Source organism: Bufo bufo, chromosome 8 (genome assembly GCF_905171765.1).
Source record: "Bufo bufo chromosome 8, aBufBuf1.1, whole genome shotgun sequence".
NCBI classification, from domain to species: Eukaryota; Metazoa; Chordata; class Amphibia; order Anura; family Bufonidae; genus Bufo; species Bufo bufo.
The window spans coordinates 8145019-8170436 of NC_053396.1; the positions used below are offsets into that span (position 1 = coordinate 8145019).

The window sequence follows — 25418 nt, forward strand, 5'->3', positions numbered from 1 at the left end:
CTTCAATACAAAGTGTAATTACTCCTTTGCCCTGTGGTGGCGCTGGAGAGGAACTGAACATTTGTTGCTGGGTTCCCGCACAGATTGCAGCAGATCACTGGAGTTCCTGGACATCTTGTCATCAGCCCATCACTGAGCTACCATTCTAAATAAAAAGGATTGTCCAAAGCAGAGAACGTTTTTAAGATTGCGTTTCTGCAAATACAAGCAGACCTATTACTTACCTGGTAAATCTTCTGCCGATCCTCCCTGCCAGGCACTGTTAAGCTGGCTGCAGCGATGATGTCAAGTTGGCAACTCGTTAATGCTGCAGCCAGTGACTGGTTTCAGGGGTCATCGCTGCAGCCAATAAACAAGGCTTGGCTGGGAAGACCAGACCGGTAGTGCGGAAACGGCAGGGGATTTAGGCCCCTTGCAGACGAGTGTTCATCACGCTGCGAGTCCCAGCCTGACCTCCCAGCACTGCCAGGGTCGCATAGCATTATATTGATTTACGATGCTATGTAACCCTTACAGTTCTGGAATGTATTGGATAACACTGGCAGCATGATGTCAGTGTTATCCAATACATTCCAGAACTGTAAGGGTTACATATCATCGTAAATCAATATAATGCTATGTGACCCCCGGCAGCGCTGGGATTTCAGGCCAAGAGCTGCCCTGCGGACTTGCTGCGGGAGGAACGCTCGTCTGCAAGGGGCCTTACTGCGTTAAGTAACGGTTCTGTTGCTTTGTTTTTTTTTAATGGTATTTTCTCCCCTCCAAGCAAGATTTTGACAAATTTTACACAATCCCTTTAAAAGCCGTTGCCTAGTTTCAGGAGGAAACGGGCCAACCCTTGGGATCCACCTGCAGTAAAAAACTGGTGAGTACTTACCTGACAGATTCTGCTGCTGCCTTTCTCGTTGTGGGCTCTATTTACCCAGCTGCAAAAGGTAACATCACGTGACCGGTGCAGCCAATCGCTGGCCTTGTCGAATGCACAACTGAGACCAGTGATTGGCTGCAGTGGTCATGTGATGTCACTGCTGCAGCCAGGTAGAAAGAGCGCAGCTGGGAAAACCAGAGCAGCTGGATATGTCAAGTAAGCACCTATTAGTATGGATCTCCAAGGTTGTCCGGTTTCTCAATGAAATCAGAAAACCCCTTTAAGGAGCATTCCCTCCATTAATATAATAATGTATCTAATGCTCCCAGGGGCACATTTAAAGGGGTTGTCCAGGTTCAGAGCTGAACCCGGACATATCCCCATTTTCACCCAGGCAGCCCCCCTGACTTGAGCATCGGAGCAGTTCATGCTCTGATGCTCTCCTTTGCCCTGCGCTAAATCGCACAGGGCAAAGGCATTTTCTGGAGTTCCAGTGACGGGCACTCCATAGGGCCGCCAGGCGGAGTCTTCCGCCCTGCAGTGAGCCCGGTGATGTCACCGACACTGATGAGCGGGCTTTAGCGCTGCCCTAGCCTGTAAAACGGCTAGGGCAGCGCTAAAGCCTGCCATCAGAGCCGGTGACGTCACTGAACACACTGCTAGGCGGAAGCCTCCGCCCGGCAGTGTGTTACAGTAAATAAAAGAGCCCTTGCCCAGCGCGATCCAGCATCATGATAACATCAGGGGGGCTGCCTGGGTGAAATTATGGTTATGTCTGGGTTCAACTCTGAACCCGGACAACCCCTTTAAAGGGGCTTTTAAACAAAGAATTGTTTTTAAGAATACTTACCTCCACCAATCCCCTGCCACTGTCGTTCTGATGCCGCTACCGTCCCTGCTGCTCTCCACATCCAGACCTGGCCCGACATGCCAAAATGGCTAATTACTGGTCATATTGGTGACCAGTCTCAACCTATGACTGGCTGAGCCAACCATTCATCGCAGTTTCCGGCTTGTCAAAGTGGTAAAGGATGTTCAGAACAGCAGGGACCAGAGCAGATTTGGAACAGTTACGTATTGGAGGTTAATAGGGATTTTTTTTTTAAACCCTTCTGACCTGGGTACTTTAAAATTTCTCCCTGGAAATCTCTTTTAATATAAAAAAAATAATAAAATATAAAAACATACAAAATTAAAACATACCTCCACGAATCTCTTGTACATGAGATATTTCAGGGTGCCCAGGTGACGTTGGTTTATCATATTTGAACAGAGGGCTGAAAATAAAGAAATGCGAAAGATTAGGTCCAGGGTAATATAGAAATATAACCTAATCACGTACGAGACGCATAAAGCACAGGATAAAGCAGAACTGCTGGCAGACACTTATCAGCCTCTACTCCCGACATAACATACATGTTTGAGGCGACTGAAAGTGCGTCTTAACAATAGAACAGAGCGTGTTATTTCAATAGAGCAGAAGGGATAAGAGACTGCCAGATATATTTGATGCCGCTTATCTCTGGGGAGAAGGAGGACGGGTGAGGTGACAAAAGGGTTGAAGGGGAAATCTCCACCCTGCCTGATACACGTTCTCTGTATAACAGCCCCAGCAGCGATCGGCCAGGTCACATACACATTACATTATCAGAGGGATTAGTAGCTTTTTCCAACATAAGGGGGGGGGGGGTTTCCAATTTTAGGTCAAACACACACACTCGGGTAGCTGAGCCGAGCCGGCGAGGGCAGAGTGCCCACAGCAGCACTTCTATTGCTTAGGTACAAAGGTTTAGGTATCCTTGAATCAACGTATATAGACTTTGGGGGTCATTTATCAATCTGAAATATGCCTAAATTAGTTGCATCGCATCGCATCGCAATCTGTAACTTCTTCCCGCTCACGCCAGGTCTAAAAAAGTGGGCGTGGAGTCGGTGGGGAAGTGGAGGGGTCGGCAGACCCTTCTCATTTACTACGCTTTTTTTAGGCATAGAAAATGGTCTAAGTGTAAGACAGCAAGGAAGTAAAAAAATGTAAATGTAAAAAAAAAAAAATTGTGGACAACCCCTTTAATCATGGGACCCTGTGGGGGACAAATTGCACGGTATGCCTGTACATCACAGCCTATTCCAGACATATACTGATGTATGGATCAGACATGACGTGAACAGAGCCTTACCTGCACACTTTAAGGCCAGGGTAGGGAATTGAGCTGATGACGTAATTGGCTCACAGAGGATTGCTACAACTGGATTCAACTGTAGCAAAGCCTCAGTTGTGAGAATTGTCTCCCTAAAGCCAGCGATGCTAATGGGGGGGGGGGGGGGGAGTAATCAAAAGGTATAGAGTAAAGCAGTCACGTATAAGTCACAATAACCCGCTCACCTGGATCCAGGTTGTAGGTTTCCAGCAGCCGAAACGCCAGCTTGCTCAGAGTCTTCAAATTCAGCTTGTCTGCTTTAATGGGAGGAAGACCCTGGTACTGTCTGAAACACGGATCACGAAGAACAACGTTATATTTTAATTTACGCAGCATTATATTTTCAGTTTATCAATAAGTGGTGATCTGCTAGGCCGCTATTTAGTTCTCATCTTCAATCAGTGGGGGTCATCTACTAACAGTTTTATGCCTTATTTGTCGTAAAAATTGCTGTATGACTCCTTTTTTTTTTATTGCTACTTTTTAAACGCCATGTTCGATACAAAGAAAAATGAGTAAAACATGGCAAAAAAACTACACTATCCAGGGGCTGGCATCGTTTTTCCGACAGGCGCACAGACTAACAAGGATGTGCCTAATTTAACGCCAGCATAAATGGAAGTAAAAAGACCACCAAAAAAAATGACCCCCAGTGACTGCAGCTTATCTGTGTGGTCTGTCGGAGTCTAAATTCCACCTCCTGTCTCATTCTGCTCCATACTTTACACTGCAGCTCTCTTGATCAGATTGGCTCTGGAGTATAAACTAAAGCCAAGCTGCAAGTCACTGCATGGAGCTTTGTTTCATTTAGAGCAAGGAAAGATTATAAACCACAGCTTCCAGTAAGAAAAAGATTACAAGGGGTATCATAGAGGGGTAGGGGGCTGGGGATTTAACAAAACCAGAATGTTGTGTGGTGTTAATGTGGTTATTGTGGCTGCATATTCCCTGTGTGAACTCGGCCTTACGGCAATCAGCTCTGGATCCAACTGCACTGATTGTATTTACTTGCTAAGTTTCCTGGGGTTGAAACTGGAATCGCTCCATCGATCCAACATCTGGAGCAGCTGGCTCTGCAGCTCAGGGTATCCGGACACGTACGCCTCCAGCTGGTTGAATCTGTCCAGCAGCAGCAAAGGTGTGCACATCTTCAAAAGGAGAGACGGAGATTACAGGCAGATATGACCCTAACCATGGGGGAGGGAAGCTGGGTAACCAGGTGACACAATCCCATATACCATTACTTTATAGGAGTTTTTTTCTGTGCTTAAAGGAATTGTCCATCTCAGGAATTCTGAGCTAACAGAGGGCAGCCCAAAGAGAAAAGTGGTCACAAAGAGCTAGGGTTACACCGGGTATCGAATTATCGATACTCAATCTATACTTTTGTACCTGGATCGATTCGATACCGGGATTTGCCTTTTACCGATACTAGGCTGCACTACTGCACAGCCTAGTATCAGAGAACATGGCGCACGCTGCTCTCAGCATGCGCCATGTTCTCCTCAGCAGCACAGGGAAGAAGGAGAGAGTCTCTCCCTCCCTCCCCCCTGTGCCTCTGCTGCCAATGACAAGAGAGGGGGGAGGAGGAGGGGAGGGGCAGTGGCAACTGCGCCACCAATGAAGATAACTCACCCATTAATTCAAATACAGGAGGCGGGTGCCGGCGGCAGTATCACATACCTGGCACCGGACCTCTATGACAAGGAGCTGCGATCCGTGGCAGTTAACCTCTCAGGTGCGGCACCTGAGGGGTTAACTGACGCAGTTCGCAGCTCCTTATCATAGAGGTCGGATGCCGGGTATGTGATATTGCCGCCGGCACCCGCCTCCAGTATTTGTATTAAAAGGTTAATTATCTTCATTGGTGGCGCAGTGCGTCCCCCCCAACCCCAGTATTAGAAACATTGGTGGTACAGTGTGTCGTCCTGGCTGGCTCCGCTATTTTCCGAGTTACCATAGGGGTGAATGGAGGGTGGTCACGCACGTGTGTGGCTGCTCTCTCTTCACTTCAGGGGTCCCGTTGTGGAGATAGGAGCAGATTCCAAACATGGGATCCACACCTATCTGACATTGATGCCATATCCTAGTGATATAACATTAATGTCCCAGATGGGAATACCCCTTTAAACGGTGCTCACCAAAATATAAAGGCAGAGAGTGTCGATGGGACTGTCATACCCCAGGACTGGTTACTACTTACTTGCTCCAGGTCCAGATCAGGCTGTAGGTTCAGATGTATACTCAAAATGGCCGCCTAGGTAATAAAAACAAAACAAGCTACAGTCTATTAGGGCACACAAACGTATATTTTTCCATGTCCGTTCCGTTTTTTTGCGTCCAGTATGCGTAACCATTCACTTTAATGGGGCCGCAAACAAAAAGGGAAAATTATTCCGTATGCACTCTGTGTCCATATGTCCACATGGCCGTTCCACAAAAAGATTAAACATGTCGTATTACTGTCCGCATTACGGACAAGGCCAGGGCTGTTCGATTAGTGGATGGCCGTTCCGTTAAATGCGGAATGCACATGGCCGGCTTTGTCTGTGTTCTGCAGATCAGCAATTTGCGGACCACAAAACAGGTCGTGTGCATGAGCCTTTATACTGTGGACCTATCAAATGCTACACCTACATGGGGGGGGGGGTTCTTAAAGGGCAGGTTCTTAATAAGCTTTTGCCTTCTTTAGCACAGGAGATGCCATTGACTTGCAGGGAAGTTGGTAGAACACATTTTTTTTTTTTTTTAACTCATTTAGGGCTCGTTCACACGAACATGTGCTTCCTGTTGCGGTATTACGGACCGCATTTGCAGATCCGCAATACATGGGCACCGTTCCGTGTGCATTCCGCATCACGGATGCGGACCCATTCACTTCAATGGGTCCGCAAATCCGGAGATGCAGAACGGAAGCACGAAATGAAACACGACGGAAGCACCACGGAGTGCTTCCTGGGGTTTCCGTTTCGTGCCTCCGCACCGCAAAAAGATAGAACATGCTCTATCTTTTTGCAGAACGGAGGGATCGCGGACCCATTCAAGTGAATGGGTCCACGATCCCCATGCGGCTGCCCCACAGACGGTGCCCGTACATTGCGGACCACAATTTGCACTCCACAGCACGGGCACCGGGTTCACACGTGTGAACGAGCACTTAATCTATAAGTTATTAGGGTAAAAAGAATTTGCACCTCTTGAGGGAAACCAACAAGAACATATTATATACCACACCTTCATGCCAACGCTGTCCTGGCAAGACGTTTTGCGTGGCATCGAGTTTTGTCCATATTTTTGTTATTTCTTAAAATAGAAAAATATATACCGTATATATAATAAAATTTTATTTTTTTTCTTGTTTTTGAGCAAGTAAAACTGTAATAAATTTCTGCTGGAAAAAGAAAACCAGTGCCCGGGGTCATCAGGCCATATCTCAGCAGCGGGGACCTCAGGTGCCATGCTTGAATGTGGGTGTGCCCGTTTAGGACACCAGAAGCTACTAAATCTGGTACGCCCAAAAAGTGACCACACTCATCCTGTACCTAGGCCACCCCGAGACACGAAATACATCACAGCTCTTTTATTCGCAGGGACCCTTTGCTAATCCAAGCTGACAAGAGGCTGAATGCATTTGCTGCACAATCGGAAGGCAGTGGAGCATGCAGAGATTGCCAGACTGGTCTTCTGTGTGTGTGACAATGGCTGTGCTCAGCGGGAGGGGCCCGCCTGTGACAAGAGGCACCTTTGTGCTCCGCTCTCTGCCTTTTGGAGTGCAGGAAAGTCTCATTCAGCCTGCCACAGTCACTCTTTCAAAAGGCTGAAGTGTAACATGAGACGGCCATGAAACACTAGCCAGCCTTCTGCCTACCCCTCATTATTCCCAAGCACCGCCTGGTCCATTCAGGGGGTCTTTGGAGAATAGCAGCACAGTATATGAGACTCTGCCCTGCTCTAAATTCCACCATTGTCTGCTTTACCATAAGAAGGGGGTAAGGAAAGTGCAGGCATCGGGGGAAGCCATCTTGGATTTCCCAGGAGCCACTTTTTTTAAATTGAATACACATAATAACTGCTCTCCCATGAGGCCCCGAGCGATCACGACGCCGTACCTCTTTATATTTTCCCATTTGGTGAAGATGAGTGACGTTCCCCAGCACAAAGGATCGCTCTGCTTCCTCCAGTTTGTAGATCGAGAGAAGGATGTCCATAAGAGCCCCTTCAGCGACCAAAGGGAAGACGCGTGCCTGCAGCTTCTTCAGCCTCAAACCAGACTAAAAACAAAACACAAAGTAAGAAAGTGACGTCGAAGCTGCAGTCTGCCATCTGTAATGCAACTGAATGCAATCTACTGCTCTCTGGTGTCTGTCACTTGTGGCCGGGGAGGGGGTGACTGCACCGATGCCAACGTCTAACATTCAGCAATGTAAGGATCAGGCAGGTTGGAATATAAACCCGACCCTTTGATAAATGGCGCCTGGTGTCTGGCAGCCGCTTATCTTTCTCTATTAAAATATCATACGTGATTAAGTAATCTGAACTTGCGTTTTTAAGGGGGAGTCGGGATCAATAGCTGCAGGAAGAGTGATTATCCGCCAAGAGCTGTGGTCCATGACCAGCTTAACATGAAGTGTCTTAAAGGGGTTTTCTGAACACTAAAAACGGAATGACATCCGATATGCACAGCCTGTCAATTTGGTGCTGCTCCCATACAGCTGGTCACTGGGGTCTCCCACCGTTTCCTGCTGCCAACCAGCTCCATGTCTCCGGACTGCAGAAGCCAACAGCTGCTTCGGCCTTCCATGCCCAAAATCTGCACATAGGGTTGACTTACATCTAATGTGCATCCTTAGGAGGGACAGGTAATTCTGAGACTTCTGCAGGAAGCAGCAGCGGCTCACTTTTGCTCGACTTTTGTTCTCCGCCCACAGAAATTGGACAGGGCATCACTTCACTTTATGCAAAATGAAAGGGAACCTGTCACTTGTTTTTGGCCTGCATTCTATTACGCAGTTCAGGTTTAGCTTTATAATGGCCCTGTGCCGTTGCAGAATGACCTATATTCAGCGGTATGTGGCGGTATCTGGCTATGCCGGATGTGGTAAACTGCCAGGAACAGACCTTGTGCTGCATTATGTGAACACACCCTAAAGAAGAATTTAAAGGGGTTGTGTCACTTCAGCACTTACCATGTAGAGAAAGTGAACACAAGGCACTTACTAATGTATTTTGATTCTCCATATTTGCCTCCTTTTCATCACATTAGAAATTCCAGAGGGTTTCGACCACCCTGGAAATCCAACAGTGGCCATGCTTTCACACTACAGGGAAAAGCCCCAGCCTCTCTGGAGGCCAGGATCACGTTAGTGCGCAAGGGACATCGCTTTTTCCTATATTGTGCAAGAACGACCACCGCTGCTGGATTTGCACGGTGATCGTAACCCCTGGAAATAAGCAATTTTTAATGTGATGAAAAAAAAAAAAACAATCCAGGCAGCAAAGGCGGCAATATGGACAACCACAACACATTAGTAAGTGGCTTGTATTAACTTTCTCGACGTGATAAGTGCCATTTGCTGAAATGAGAGGACCCCTTTATTGGAGATCAGTCTGGGAGGCCTCAGGTGCCTGCGAGTATTAAGACTGGGACAGTACACTGCTGCCTAAAATAAGTCCCAGACTCATTTCCATTAAATTTTAACTCCTTCCTCTAAGCGATCCTGCAACGGGCCGGAATCAAAGTGGCAAAGTCAGAAAGCTAAACCCGAGCTGCACAATGGCGTGCTGGTAGTGGAGAAGCCCAAGTGTCAGGTTCCCTTTAAGGGATTTTGACTGTGTCTACCTGTCTATACTGTATCATACTCTATATAGAATATACATAGGAACCTGCTGGCATTCCAGATGGTCATTTATCCATTTCTGAAATTCACACGCAATTAAAACCGCCAGGGAGTTCGCTTTTCCTTTAGTTGGGTTATAATGGTCCAGCAGGTCCAGAAGAGACGTCATGGGGTCGTCCACGGTGGAGATAAATTCTCTCAAGGATTCCTTAACCTGGGATAGGATTCAGAGAGAGATACAAGTCACTGCCAGTAAAACACGATTTTTTTAATCATATGTGCCGCTCCCTTGCCAAGGAAGGGCGCCATCCTGCTCGGTGCCAGCCTGGTTGTATGCAAGACTGGCAAAGCTCATGACAAGCCTGGCAGCAAGAAGACAAGTTGTACCATTCTTTATCTCAAATGGTTTAATATTTTTTTCTATTCAAGTTATCAAGCTGCGCTTACAATTTTGTCGCTTCAGAGCTGAAATCTTCCAGCATTCCCAATCTCCCGACTTTGGGGATTTGCATTCTGAGAAGTGCTCTGTACAGTGATATGACAAATGACTGCCCCCTGCATCATAGGAGCTCAGCTAATCTGTTAGGAGGGAGTCTGACAACATGCTTGTTGACTGCATCTAATAACAACCAGCAGAACGATGAGTGCAGCTCTAGAGTATATAAGAATTTGTAACTCAGGATCAGTACTGGATAAGTAATGTAATGTATGTACACAGTGACTGCACCAGCAGAATAGTGAGTGCAGCTCTGGAGTATAATACAGGATGTAACTCAGGATCAGTACAGGATAAGTAATGTATGTACACAGTGACTTCACCAGCAGAATAGTGAGTGCAGCTCTGGAGTATAATACAGGATGTAAGTCAGGATCAGTACAGGATAAGTAATGTATGTACACAGTGACTGCACCAGCAGAATAGTGAGTGCAGCTCTGGAGTATAATACAGGATGTAACTCAGGATCAGTACAGGATAAGTAATGTATGTACACAGTGACTGCACCAGCAGAATAGTGAGTGCAGCTCTGGAGTATAATACAGGATGTAACTCAGGATCAGTACAGGATAAGTAATGTATGTACACAGTGACTGCACCAGCAGATTAGTGAGTGCAGCTCTGGAGTATAATACAGGATGTAACTCAGGATCAGTACAGGATAAGTAATGTATGTACACAGTGACTGCACTAGTAGAATAGTGAGTGCAGCTCTGTAGTATAATACAGAATAATTAATACAATGTATTTACAAATATATACAGATTGCTATCTATAGTTATATACCTACACCTGCCCTATAAAATTATGTTAAAAACTACACAAACCCCTCCACTTTTGGGCACCATCAGGCCTTTCGCATTACATGGGTACTTACCTGCTCCACATTCTTTTGTGCCCAAGCAATGTTCACAGCAGATACAGTCAGGAGGAGATCATGCCCTGTAAGAAAACAGATAAAACATATAAGAAAAAAAATTCACTCCACCTGGTGATTGAGTAAGAAGAGCCTTTAAGTGTAACAGCAACGCCCCCGTTGCTCCTAGAGGCTCATTTGCATATATTAAAACATGTTTTTTTTCAGCAATGCGGGCACATGTGAACACGGGACTGACACAGACGTCTTCAGCTGCCAAGTGCACATGTAACAGGTACTGATCTGCTGACAGATGCCCCTTAAACAAGAATGCTCTTGTTCTCTGCCAGCAAGCAGATATCTTAAAATGATGAAAATCTGAAATACATGATGATTAAAGGACAATTATGGCTTATTGATAGGATATTTCATAAATGTCTGATAGGTGCAGAGACCACCTCTGGGACCAGTTCCTATCTCAAGAACAGGGCTCCGCTATGAATGAAGACCATGCCACACATGCATCCTTTCCATTCACAGCTGGGCCGCGCTCGAGGAGGATGGGGTCCCAGAGGTGGTCTCTCTGCACCTGTCAGACATTTATGAAGTATCCTATCAATACGCCATAAATGTCCAGATAGGAGAACTGATTTAAAGAGGCTGTCCAGTCTACTACTACTGGTTGATCAGGATAGATGATCAACATCTGATCGGTGGGGGTCTGACACTCCGCACCTCCGCTGACCAGTACACACTTCCATCTGTTGTGCAATGCACGGAGCAGGTTACCATTCACATCAATGGCGGCAGCGCTGTAGTAACCAGCTCCATCCACTACACAATGGACGGAGCTGATTGGTGGGGGCTTGGGGAGTGAGACCCCTGTCAATCAAATATTGATGGACTAACCTGAGGCTAGTCCATCAATACCAATGCAGTGGACAACCCCTTTAAGCTTCATTTGCCCTGGAAATCTCCTTTAATCTCACGTTTTACAGCACTCGTCCTGACCATGAAAGAAGATGACATGGTTAGTTGACACTGCGCGTCCTCTCCGTGTCTATGACCAGCATTAGCGGGCGGGTGGAAGGGTCAACAAAAAGTGGTGACACAGGGAGAACGTAGTAAAACACAGGAAGGGAGGCCGGATTGTGATGGGATCAGAGGGGAAGACGAGGAAAAGACACAGACGGCAGAGCGATGCGGGATTACCCGACAGACTGAATTCCACTAAATCCCGAGGCCGCGGGGTCAGTAAACACATCTGATGTGTGACTGATCTCACAGAGATATTAGCGCTGATAAATGATCAATCCGCAGGCTCGGGGTTACACTGCAGACCTGCCCTGCTGTAAACAGACGGACACGGAGGGGATGTGCGCTTACTGAACTGATCATATCCCCTGATTTATAGAGAACATTCACAGATGGAGCTTCTGTATCCTGTCGTCGCAGTCCTCAAAATCCATCCGGGCCTCAGTGACAACCTGGACACGATGGCTATGGCCATGGCCCTAATGACAGAGCATGTCCAATTAAAGGGGGTTTAATACTGATGACCTATCCTCAGGATAGGGGACGGGGGTCCAACACCTGGCACCCCCTCTGATCAGCTGCGCGGGGCCTCCTTGCAGATTACTAAGCACAGCGCCATCCCTTGTATAGTGGCTGTGCTTGGTACTGCAGCACAGGCCCTTTACTTGAATGGGACCGAGCTGCGCCTATGCCACGTGACCGATGAACGTGGGATAATTGGCCTAGGAAGATGCGCCAAATCCTATTCAAGTAGCTGATCGGCGGTGGGTGCAGGGAGTGGGACCCCCACAGATCAGATATTGATGAGCTATCCTGAGGCTAGGCCATCAATGTCAAAACACTGTGTGCTGCAATTTTTTACCATTTTTACCATTTGTGCTTGCTCTCAGTGAACGGAAACACAAAGGAATATAGAACTAGTACTAGAGGAGCAGAGGACTAGACAATCCAGGACGCCAGGCTGATAGATTTCACCGACACTGATACATTGCAACAAACAGGAAAGAGATCTGCTCTGCTGGCGTATAAGCAGAGGATTTACCAAATCAGGAAAAGCTGGGTGAAAATCCCTTTGGAGGCCATATAGGTTACCATTAAAGAGGTGTCCCCCCATATAACATTTCTCTACAGGATGAGGAAAAAGTGTTTGATCAGGGAGGTCCCGTGTTGTCCCATTTAAATGGGGCAGTGGTCGCTAATGTTCTCCGTCACCCGATTCAACTCTATGCAGCGCCCAGCTATTTTTGGCAGTTCCCATGGAGTTTAATGGACATGAGCAGAACCCCCGTTCTCACGATTGGCAGGGCCAACATCAGTCGGACCCCCACCGATCGGACCCTTATCCTATAGACATGGGTTAAGTGTCATTCAGGGGAGACTGCGATCTACAGCTATCTGCAAGCCACCTGCACCAGCGAGAGAAGGAAAGGATGGCCGAGTCTCGTCCGCTCTGCTGTCCTCCACGCACTCCATTGTCTCGGGTCTTCACTCCTTCAGGTTCCTGAGAAGAAAACAAGAAACCATGAAGCATTTTCACCAAAATACCCACCATAATAAAATCCTCCCCAGGGGTTGTGCAGTCAGCACATATTGATGGCCTCTCCTCAGGACAGGCCATCATTATCTGATCGGTGGGGGTCAGTAGGAGTCAGACCCCCACGGATCAGATACTGATGACCTGTCCGGAGGATAGATCATCAATATGTACTGGCTGGACAACCTTTTTCTAAGGTGTCCATAAGCAGTTGTTTGACTACCTCCCGATTTCCAGTTGCACATGCACACTTGGTTCGGCTGAGCATGCATGTGTTTTCACTGCCAAGAGAGGAGAAATCCGCAGCAAGAATAAAAGTTGAAATTCAACTTGCCGATCCTTCTTTCCCTTGACATCACTTGTCGGGGGAGAGTCGGGAGACCTCTTTACACTTTAGATAGTCGCCCGGCCCCACTGAAATCAATATGAATAGGACCTAACAGATTTATAAGACATTTGTAGAATATCCCAGAATTCACAGGGGCCAGAAAGCTGGGAGACCAACCCTTATGGTCGACCATTCTGGAAATTAGGGAAGAGAAGACCGCAAACACTACAATTCCCAGGCTCAGTAGCTGTGTATAGCATCGGTCCCCAAACAGTAGCGGGGGTGCCACGTGTAGCTTGTGTGGCTCGCTACAGGAGTCCGGCGCTATAGCTATACATACTGATAACTGACATTATTACCGTCATATCCTGACCACCAAACTGCGCCAATATGGACAGCATAAAACTAGGGCCATATCTCACACTGAAGTACGTCTCTGCAAATCCGTGATTTCTCACTTTTCCACTTTCAGCATTTCTCTTCTCCAGTATTTTAGTTGAAGGCGGCTCACAAGGTACAAAAGGTTGAGGACCTCGGATGTATGGAGCTGATGAATGGCACATGGGGTATACTAGGATTTGCTGCCCTCTACTGGAAGACTTCTATTACTACATTAAAAAAACACCTCTGTTTCCTATTCCTAATTACAAATCAAACGTATCGTAACGCGTTTTGGTCCAATTTGGTCAAATTTCTTTCAGCCTCGAGGTTCCTTTAATCCCAATTCTTGCAGTGGGATTAAAACCAGACAAGGACAGGAGTCGGTGCAAAGGTGGTCGGTGGTCAATGATTGCGATGTTTATGCAAGAATAATAAAAAGACAATTGCAAACCACGAGCTGGGAGCGGGGCGTCCATCGATTCTCAGATATGTTGCTATCTAATATACCATCGAGTGTATGGAGCTTATTATTACTGTGCTGATTATTTTTATAATATTTCTTTATTGGGGGTTGGCGTTCTGTTTCCTGATACGGTGCTTCAAAATTCTGTGCACAGAATTTAAATAATATAATTATGAATGTCTGCAGCCAACACAAGGGGGAGCTCACTGTGCATGTGCAGTGTAAAAGTTTGAACTGTGCAGCGGCGCAAGCGCAGTCGCTGCTCCCAAGGCTAAATTTAAGCTTCGGCTCCTACTTGGAGAAGCAGTGCAGGGCCCAGATTGTCAGGGCTGGGCGAGATGTCCAGTCCTGTCAATCAACAGGCAGGTGAGCGCTTCTTTATCTGTAGGCACAGCGCCTTACAGGTGAAGAAGTCTTACTAATGGAGCAAATTGATTCCTAAGAATCTAATAGCTCATCTGGAGTATGCAGTAAGCTCCCCCTAGTGGTGGCAGCAGGAAGTCAGAATTGTGCCATTGGCAGAGGATATGGAGCTGGATCGCTATTCTGGTTTGAATCACTTACTTTCAACTCTGACAATTGCCGTGGATTCCAGATATTCACAAAAATGGCTTAAATCTGTAAAGAAAGAAAAAGAGAAGATTTCATGTAAGAAATAGAGGGAATGTGCTTCCAGACAACTAAAATAGGAGACAACAAATAGTCTAAAATAATAGTCTAAAAACGTAAAATCAATGATTCCCCGATAGTTTTATAAAGACGGCAACAGATCAGTCTGAACGACTCCTCGCATCTCCAGGGCCCTTCTCATCTCCAGGGCCCCTCTCATCTCCAGGGCCCCTCTCATGCTTCACCGGAGCGCTGAACACCCCACCCTCTGACTCCTCAGGGTCACTCCTGTGCCCCCCATCACATCTTCATAGAGACCCTCACCACATTTGTAGCTGTTCCACACTTTCCTTACAGCCTTTGGTCTTCACACCCAAGTACTGCCAACTGTGAGCAATCCGCTTGCATCCCTCAAGGGGTTCACAGCATATAACCCTACTTCTTAGGCATTACTTGTCCTTTTTATATGACGCCCATATGTCTTAAGAAGCAGGTCCAGCTCTATATAAATTGTTTTTGTGTGGGAAGGGGGGGGGGGGGTCCTTCAGCGCCCCATCTACTTGTGGGGTGCAAAGGTCAGATAGATCGAGCTGTGAAGCTCCACGAGGGAGAAATCTCCAAGACAGATTTACAGCCCTTAAGTACAAACAAAGAATTCTTCCATTCACTGCCGGCAATCAGAGATTATGAAGTCAGTGAGGAGCTGAAACATGAAGTGTAAAACCTCCATTCTTTACTGGCGTAGATTTCAATTCCTTGCACACAGATCTCCTGAGGATGCACAAAAATTAGTAACAGGCCTCTTAACGGCGAATTGCACAAAGTGAGTTTTAGTATTAAGACTGACATCAGACCCCCCCCCCCCCCCCCCCCCCCCTCAGTTTTGGAAGGTACATATAAAATCCATGATGCCCTGGGTACTGAAGACCCTCAGAAATGTAAGGAATATATAGGTTCTGTGCTGTCATGGTTAGATTTGAACCCTGGACTGTCAGTAATGTCATGATGTCACAGTTGGATTCGATGACGCCCTGGATTGTGAAGACCCTCAGTATTGGAAGGAATATATAGACTCTGTGCCGTCATGGTTGGATTTGAACCCAGGACCCTCAATAATCTAAGGAACATATAAAATTCATGAAGTCACGGCTGGATTTGAACCTTGGACCCTCACTTAGGGAAGGGACATAGAAATTCCATTAAGCCTTGAATAGTGAAGACCCTGAGCAATCGAAGGAACATATAGACTCTCTGCTGTCACAGTTGGATTTGAACCCTGGACCCTCAGTTTTGGAAGGTACATATAGATTCCATGATGCCCTGGATAGTGAAGATCCTCAACAAGGACTCTGTGCTGTCCTTGTGTGACTCAAACCCAGAACCCCGGTGCTGGAGACCCCTGAACAGGTGTTGACATATGAGGGGCGATGACATATAACGGAGGGGTATAGTAAGGACCTCTCTTTACTGCTTCAGACGGAGCCCAGAATAGCAATGCTGGGATGGTTGATGCGGCAGTGGGGCGGGCAGTCTGCAGGTGTTGGGGGGCTCCTAGATGTAAGGGTGGGGTTGTGGCTGGATGCCTAAGGACGCTGAGCAGAAAAGGAAACCCCTAATTGTTCTCCAGATTTCTAAGGCGATAGGGAGCGAGGCATCTACAGTTATGTTAATGTGCAGTCTCGTACACAAGAGGCGAGCAGATGCCTCCATAGCCTCGCTGTGTTAAGTAATCCGTTACCCAAGCCCTGCCTAATTAAACAGTGCCCCTGTCACAGAGAGACAGCCCCTCTGCTGTGACTGACGCTTGGTAAATATTGGCAGGATGGGCTTGCCTCTCTTCCCGAATCTAGCAGCTGGGTGATGCTCCCGTGACCCCCTCTCCGTCATGTATCATCTGTCACGCTCCCTGGACCACAGGCCCAAAGTGACACCAAGCAGCTTTGTAAGCCAAGCCAAGGGCGGCCATTTATGAGACCCCCAGAGGGACGCCACAGAGGCAATGCTGCAAATCTGTCACTCCCAGCGAGGGTCATGTGAGGGGGACATAGCCAGAAAATGGGAAGCCAGAGTATCTAAGCCTATCGTGTGTGATACTGTCTGCTGAGCTGTGTATCTAATCCTATCCAGTGTGATACTGTCTGCTGAGCTGTGTATCTAATCCTCTCCTGTGTGATACTGTCTGCTGAGCTGTGTATCTAATCCTATCCTGTGTGATACTGTCTGCTGAGCTGTGTATCTAATCCTATCCAGTGTGATACTGTCTGCTGAGCTGTGTATCTAATCCTCTCCTGTGTGATACTGTCTGCTGAGCTGTGTATCTAATCCTCTCCTGTGTGATACTGTCTGCTGAGCTGTGTATCTAATCCTCTCCTGTGTGATACTGTCTGCTGAGCTGTGTATCTAATCCTCTCCTGTGTGATACTGTCTGCTGAGCTGTGTATCTAATCCTCTCCTGTGTGATACTGTCTGCTGAGCTGTGTATCTAATCCTATCATGTGTGATACTGTCTGCTGAGCCGTGTATCTAATCCTATCATGTGTGATACTGTCTGCCGAGCTGTGTATCTAATCCTATCATGTGTGATACTGTCTGCTGAGCTGTGTATCTAATCCTCTCCTGTGTGATACTGACTGCTGAGCTGTGTATCTAATCCTATCCTGTGTGATACAGTCTGCTGAGCTGTGTATCTAATCCTCTCCTGTGTGATACTGTCTGCTGAGCTGTGTATCTAATCCTCTCCTGTGTGATACTGTCTGCTGAGCTGTGTATCTAATCCTATCATGTGTGATACTGTCTGCTGAGCTGTGTATCTAATCCTATCATGTGTGATACTGTCTGCTGAGCTGTGTATCTAATCCTATCCTGTGTGATACTGTCTGCTGAGCTGTGTATCTAATCCTATCCTGTGTGAAACAGTCTGCCGAGCTGTGTATCTAATCCTATCATGTGTGATACTGTCTGCTGAGCTGTGTATCTAATCCTCTCCTGTGTGATACTGACTGCTGAGCTGTGTATCTAATCCTATCCTGTGTAATACTGTCTGCTGAGCTGTGTATCTAATCCTATCCTGTGTGATACTGTCTGCTGAGCTGTGTATCTAATCCTCTCCTGTGTGATACTGTCTGCTGAGCTGTGTATCTAATCCTATCATGTGTGATACTGTCTGCTGAGCTGTGTATCTAATCCTATCCTGTGTGATACTGTCTGCTGAGCTGTGTATCTAATCCTATCCTGTGTGATACAGTCTGCGGAGCTGTGTATCTAATCCTATCCTGTGTGATACTGTCTGCTGAGCTGTGTATCTAATCCTATCCTGTGTGATACAGTCTGCCGAGCTGTGTATCTAATCTTATCATGTGTGATACTGTCTGCTGAGCTGTGTATCTAATCCTCTCCTGTGTGATACTGACTGCTGAGCTGTGTATCTAATCCTATCCTGTGTAATACTGTCTGCTGAGCTGTGTATCTAATCCTATCCTGTGTGATACTGTCTGCCGAGCCACTGTATCTAATCCTATCATGTGTGATACTGCCTGCTGAGCCATTGTATCTAATCCTATGATACGCGTTACTTTCTACAGAGCTGTGTATCTAATCCTATCCTGTGTGATACTGCTGAGTTGCTGTATCTAGTCCTATCCTGTGTGATACTGCACGACAGTTCACACACAGGAGCTCAGATACAAGTTGAATGCTATGATTTCACAGGTTCCTCCTGATTATCGGGGGCTCCGGCCTCCCCCCACCCTGTGCTCTTACTCCATGTACACACATACAGTTGCAAGAAAAAGTATGTGAACCCTTTGGAATGATATGGATTAGGGATCGACCGATTATCGGTTTTACCGATATTATCGGCCGATATTCAGGATTTTGACCGTTATCGGTATCGGCATCTATTTTGCCGATATTCCGATAACGTATTGGGAACACAGAACGCGCTGCTCTCAGCGCGTTCTGTGTTCCCTCCGCAGCACAGGGGAGAAGGAAGCAGTGTCTCCTCCCCCTGTGCTGCTGCTGCCGCTGCCGCCAGTGGCAGGAGAGGAGACAAGAGGAGGGGAGGGGCTGTGGTCGCTGCGCCACCAATGAAGATGAGTCTTTCATTAATTCATATACAGGAGGCGGGAGCTGGCTGCAGAATCACATAGCCGGCTCCGGACCTCTATGAACGGCAGCTGCGGTCCGCGGTAGTTAACCCCTTAGGTGCCGCGGATCGCAGCTACCGCTCATAGAGGTCGGGAGCCGGCTATGTGACTCTGCAGCCAGCTCCCGCCTCCTGTATGTGAAAGAGAGGTATCTTCATTGGTGGCGCAGTGCGCCCCCTCAAGCCCCCTAGTATTAATCATTGGTGGCGCAGTGCGCCCCCACCCCCATCCCAATAGTAAAAACATTGGTGGCGCAGTGCGCCCCCCCACCCAGTATTAATCATTGGTGGCAGTGGCCACAGGATCCCCTCTCCCCTGCTCCTCCGATCGGAGCCCCAGCTGTGTAAGCCTGGGGCTCCGATCGGTTACCATGGCAGCCAGGACGCTATTGAAGCCCTGGCTGCCATGTTCAGCTCCATGCTGCTGTGTGCACAGAGCACAGAGCAGCAGGGACAGTGCGAGCTCCTATTCACTCTGATAGAGATCTATCAGGGTGAATAGGACAAGGGTTCTAGTCCCTAAGGGGGCTAAAAGTTAGTAAAAAAAAAAAAAAAACACAAAAATATTAAGTATAAATGAAAAAGATTTACAAAAAAAATAAAATAATAATACACGTTAACAATAAACATTAATATTCAGCAGATTTGTGTAGGAAAAAATTTTTTTCCTCAAAAATAAAAATACCCAGAATATCGGTATAAATTATCGGCTATCGGCCTGAAAGTTGACAAATTATCGGTATCGGTATCGGCCCTAAAAAATCAATATCGGTCGATCCCTAATATGGATTTCTGCACAAATTGGTCATAAAATGTGATCTGATCTTCATCTTAGTCACAACAATAGACAATCACAGTCGGCTTAAACTAATAACACACAAAGGATTAAATGTTACCATGTTTTTATTGAACACACCATGTAAACATTCACAGTGCAGGTGGAAAAAGTATGTGAACCCCCTAGACTAATGACATCTCCAAGAGCTAATTGGAGTGAGGTGTCAGCAAACTGGAGTCCAATCAATGAGATGAGATTGGAGGTGTTGGTTACAGCTGCCCTATAAGAAACACACACCAGTTCGGGGTTTGCTTTTCACAAGAAGCATTGCCTGATGTGAATGATGCCTCGCACAAAAGAGCTCTCAGAAGACCTACAATTAAGAATTGTTGACTTGCATAAAGCTGGAAAGGGTTATAAAAGTATCTCCAAAAGCCTTGCTGTTCATCAGTCCACGGTAAGACAAATTGTCTATAAATGGAGGACGTTCAGCACTGCTGCTACTCTCCCTAGGAGTGGCCGTCCTGTAAAGATGATTGCAAGAGAACAGCGCAGACTGCTCAATGAGGTGAAGAAGAATCCTAGAGTCTCAGCTAAAGACTTACAGAAGTCTCTGGCATATGCTAACATCCCTGTTAGCGAATCTACGATACGTAAAGCACTAAACAAGAATGGATTTCATGGGAGGATACCACAGAGGAAGCCACTGCTGTCCAAAAAAACATTGCTGCACGTTTACAGTTTGCACAAGAGCACCTGGATGTTCCACAGCAGTACTGGCAAAATATTCTGTGGACAGATGAAACCAAAGTGGAGTTGTTTGGAGGAAACACACAACACTATGTGTGGAGAAAAAGAGGCACAGCACACCGACATCAAAACCTCATCCCAACTGTGAAGTATGGTGGTGGGGGCATCATGGTTTGGGACTGCTTTGCTGGGTCAGGGCCTGGACGGATTGCTATCATCAAAGGAAAAATGAATTCCCAAGTTTATCAAGACATTTTGCAGGAGAACTTAAGGCCATCTGTCCACCAGCTGAAGCTCAACAGAAGATGGGTGTTGCAACAGGACAACGAGCCAAAGCATAGAAGTAAATCAACAACAGAATGGCTTAAACAGAAGAAAATCCGCCTTCTGGAGTGGCCCAGTCAGAGTCCTGACCTCAACCCGATGGAGATGCTGTGGCATGACCTCAAGAAAGCGATTCACACCAGACATCCCAAGAATATTGCTGAACTGAAACAGTTCTGTAAAGAGGAATGGTCAATAATTACTCCTGACCGTTGTGCACGTCTGATCTGCAACTACAGGAAACGTTTGGTGGAAGTTATTGCTGCCAAAGGAGGTTCAACCAGTTATTAAATCCAAGGGTTCACATACTTTTTCCACCTGCACTGTGAATGTTTACATGGTGTGTTCAATACAAACATGGTAACATTTAATTCTTTGTGTGTTATTAGTTTAAGCAGACTGTGATTGTCTATTGTTGTGACTTAGATGAAGATCAGATCACATTTTATGACCAATTTGTGCAGAAATCCATATCAATCCAAAGGGTTCACATACTTTTTCTTGCAACTGTACACCTAGCTTCTTGATTGCAGACCTGCTAATGTGCACAGAGGGCAGTGATGGGGAAGGCGCCTGCGCGGCTGGATTTATTCATTCTGATTCACAGACTATTGCTCCCTCCTCTCAATCGGAATAACCTGCAGCTAAACAATTGTAACAGAGACGAGCGGCGCCCTCATGTCATCGCCCCTTTCTACAGAGAAGTGATCTGTATCATAAAGAAATATAAAGCAAATTCATGGCATGTTCATTCAAGGTATCTGCTGTGCCATGTCATCATGTGCCACAAGACCAGGCGTGTATCTGCTCTCCTGGTTCTCTTGCATCCTGTATTATACTCCAGAGCTGCACTCACTATTCTGCTGGTGCAGTCACTGTGTACATACATTACTTATCCTGTACTGATCCTGAGTTACATCCTGTATTATACTCCAGAGCTGCACTCACTATTCTGCTGGTGCAGTCATTGTGTACATGCATTACTTATCCTGTACTAATCCTGAGTTACATCCTGTATTATACTCCAGAGCTGCACTCACTATTCTGCTGGTGCAGTCACTGTGTACATACATTACTTATCCTGTACTGATCCTGAGTTACATCCTGTATTATACTCCAGAGCTGCACTCACTATTCTGCTGGTGCAGTCATTGTGTACATACATTACTTATCCTGTACTAATCCTGAGTTACATCCTGTATTATACTCCAGAGCTGCACTCACTATTCTGCTGGTGGAATCACTGTGTACATACATTACTTATCCTGTACTGATCTTGAGTTACATCCTGTATTATACTCCAGAGCTGCACTCACTATTCTGCTGGTGCAGTCACTGTGTACATACATTACTTCTCCTGTACTGATCCTGATTTACATCCTGTATTATACTCCAGAGCTGCACTCACTATTCTGCTGGTGCAGTCACTGTGTACATACATTACTTATACTGTACTGATCCTGAGTTACATCCTGTATTATACTCCAGAGCTGCACTCACTATTCTGCTGGTGCAGTCACTGTGTACATACATTACTTATCCTGTACTGATCCTGAGTTACATCCTGTATTATACTCCAGAGCTGCACTCACTATTCTGCTGGTGCAGTCACTGTGTACATACATTACTTATCCTGTACTGATCCCGAATCCTGTATTATACTCCAGAGCTGCACTCACTATTCTGCTGGAGGAGTCACATTACTTATCCTATATTCAGCCTCAGTGACTGGTATGAGGTTGCAGTACCAGACACAGCCCATGGACATGGAGGGCGCCGCTTCTGGGAAAAAAATAATATTCTTGTAAAATACACAGAGAAGAGTAAGTCACAAATCAGACAAGACACCTGAAATCATTATAGGGAGGGCTTCTCGAATTTTCATATAAACTAGGGCTCTGTCCCCTGCATGCGGCCTATTACATCCCCTCCCCCACAACAAGCTGGATGGAATATGGGTGAGGGCTCCGGGAACAGGCGCCCCCCCCCCGGCAGAGCCGTCTCAGAATATAGGAAGTCAGTTCTGTAAATTGCTGATTGGTCATGGATTGAGTGTCAGACCCTCCAGATTAGAGTGTCACGGTCTCTTGGACATTGATTGGAAATATGCACGGAGGCTGCAGCCGGGGCCCTGATTAAACTGCATTGGAATTTAACCTTTTAACCCCTTCACCACAGCCGGACCTCCAGGAGAGAAGCCTCATCATTCTACATGTTCCTTGCAACTAAAATCTGCTATTTAACTCTCGATGGTCTAGATACAAATCACTGTTCCTGTATTACAAGCACCCAGCATTACTGGGGCACCAAAGATCGGTCGTCAGGGGTCGGCCAATTCATATCTACGGTCTATGGCCACATTGCAGTCTGAAGTTCTGCGCTGAAGCAAAGGGGCCCCTGAGATCCAGGCCCGTCTATGTAATGGAACGGGATCAACATGCAAGTCTATGGCAGGACTGTCGGAACCTAACCTTAAAGGGGTCACATCTGAATGATTTCTTCCCGTATGGACTATGAGGGTACATAAGAGGTGGGGTCCTGATCTGATGGGCTCCACAAACCCATATACTACATGGCCCACCAATCATTTGAATGGGCGCCATACCTGCAAATTCATGGCAGCATGCAGGAGGCTCAGTCCCATTCAGAGCTGCAGAAAGGTCATGTGACAACCCCTTTAAGTCCCACAACGCCCCTTTAAACCCCCGCAGGACGACACATACCATCTACTCTGTGCGTTTTTTGGCGTCACCTCTTTTTGATCTAATCTGAATAGCGGGCAGCGTTGGATGCACTGGGGTCCAAAATGGACGACACGGTGGATAAAGGACATCTGTGGCGCGTTTGCAGTTGTTTACGGTGATGTGGCGGATAACAGACAGACAGGGCGACGCCGGCATACACGTACATGAAGATGACGCGCGCAGATACGCAGATCAGCGGCCGCCCAAGTATGTGCATTACTGTTCGATACAAGTGAAGAGCGGAGGGAAGCGGGGACGGACGGCGATCGGGGCAAACTGAAAACATCTGTACAGACGGCCTGAGCCAAACAGCTTCCTGCAGCCTGCGATCCCCGACCCCTCCCTCCGTAAAATCTCCATTCGTTTTAACCCCAAGGCTTCATCAAACCAGATGTCGGAGGAGTCGCGCTGTCAGGATCTGGTTCGCTTCGGACATGTAGATTTCACTTCTGCACCAATGGGTCCGTTGGACACAGGACTACATTCATGCCCGCTCTGCGGTGGCCCAGTGAGGGGCACACAGGTAAAGCCTGACGATAATTACACAAGGGATCTTCTACTAACAAGATTTCCAATGTGTATGAGGCTCCTCCCTGCAAATCCACCTTAATTACACATAACTCGCCAGAAGAAGGAGAAAGTTTGTAATATACTTAATGTGCAAAATGACATGGATCGGCCGATCATGTGACCCTCCTCCCCCCACCGTCATCTTCTGAAAATCCAGCTTCTGCTGATGAGTTCTTTACCAGGTTTCCAGCCTGGTCTACGGACAGGGCGTCGCTTCCATTGTGGACGGGACCAGAACTGTTCCTCTGCTTGCCTCATGTGCATACTCCTTATCTGCGCATGCGCCAGGAAGAGGAATGGTTCTGATCCCGTCCACAGCGGAAGTGACGCCCTGTCCATAGCCCAGACCGGAAATCTGGTAAAGGACGTGATGTCGGTGGAAGCTGGATTTTCAGAAGAGGACCCGGTCCATGCAACTTGGCGTCAATAAGTATATTACAAACTTTCTCCTACGGGTCTGTAATGTGTAATTAAGGTTAGCTTGCGGGACCCTGGAAATCCCTTTAGGTTTGCATAAGAAGGTAAACTGTTTTGCTTTACCGCATCTGTAGAAATTTCTGTAGTATTTTTCTCCAATCACATCCAAAGCTGCTTTAGAAATTCTGTCGGTTGCCCTAGGAAACAGACAACATGTGACCTGCTCTCTGGTAAAAAAAATAAAATAAAAGGAAGAAAAAAAAAAAAAAAAAGCTACATTCTCAAACTAGCTTTAGTGGTGAGTAGATAAGAAAACACAATGGGCAAAAGACACACAAAATTACGATTTATTTTTTTTGCCACATACTGGGGCTGAAAGTGACATTTCCCTTTAGGCCAATTCGTCAGTCAGCATAAAAAAATACGTAAATCTCCAGTCACTGGACGCAGTGGGGACGAACAAATGTGACTGCGTCTAAACCGCGCATTTCTGGTGCATAATGTTGCATTAAATCTATTTATGCAGAAAATGCAACAAAAATGTGAAAATTCACTGTGCCCAGCTCAACAAGGGGGTGTGGCTTACTGCAAAGGAGCGCAAGGTTTTTTTTTTTTTGTATCCCCTATATCCCCCGCTGCAGGACCTGTGAAGAAGTCCCTGAAACTCCAACCAATCCTGCTGCATGGCTTCCGGTCCCCGTCCATCAACTTCCCACACGGACAGGGTCATGTGTGCCGCTGCAGCCAATGAAAGGCCTCAGTGGTGACGTGTCCCTAATAGGTAGGACAAGTCAAGGTGGAGATTCCTTTACAGGTCCTGTTGGCTTTTTTTTTTTTTTTGGGGGGGGGGGGGGGAGTGTTAAATAAATAAATACGGTAAAACCGCAGCAAAACCTTTGGCGTATATTTAGACTGCCTGTGTTTACGTTGTCGTATTAAATCAGCACCTTTCTCCCAATGCTGACTGCATCCTTCACTATAGATTGCCCCGCCGATCAGTCAGGTATCACCCAAAGGGCCATCGGGGGCCGAATGGGACCCACATTGACAAAGGGGTCAACGGCTGACTGACACCTCCATCTGTAT

General features: G+C 46.8%; 1 protein-coding gene across 5 annotated transcripts in view; it reads right to left on the bottom strand.

Moving 5' to 3' along the window:
- Positions 1-25418, bottom strand: part of EXD3 (exonuclease 3'-5' domain containing 3) — a 160027-nt gene that overhangs the window by 110853 nt on the left and 23756 nt on the right. For all 5 annotated transcript variants that reach the window (XM_040405333.1, XM_040405328.1, XM_040405329.1 and 2 more), the window contains 9 exons: positions 14561-14614; positions 12697-12791; positions 10277-10341; positions 8950-9117; positions 7176-7337; positions 5270-5323; positions 4075-4214; positions 3252-3352; positions 2072-2145 (listed from right to left, as the gene is read on the bottom strand). In XM_040405333.1, the coding sequence (XP_040261267.1) occupies positions 2072-2145; positions 3252-3352; positions 4075-4214; positions 5270-5323; positions 7176-7337; positions 8950-9117; positions 10277-10341; positions 12697-12763 (831 nt within the window). In that variant the 5' untranslated portion in view covers positions 12764-12791; positions 14561-14614. The remainder of the gene's footprint in view (positions 1-2071; positions 2146-3251; positions 3353-4074; positions 4215-5269; positions 5324-7175; positions 7338-8949; positions 9118-10276; positions 10342-12696; positions 12792-14560; positions 14615-25418) is intronic.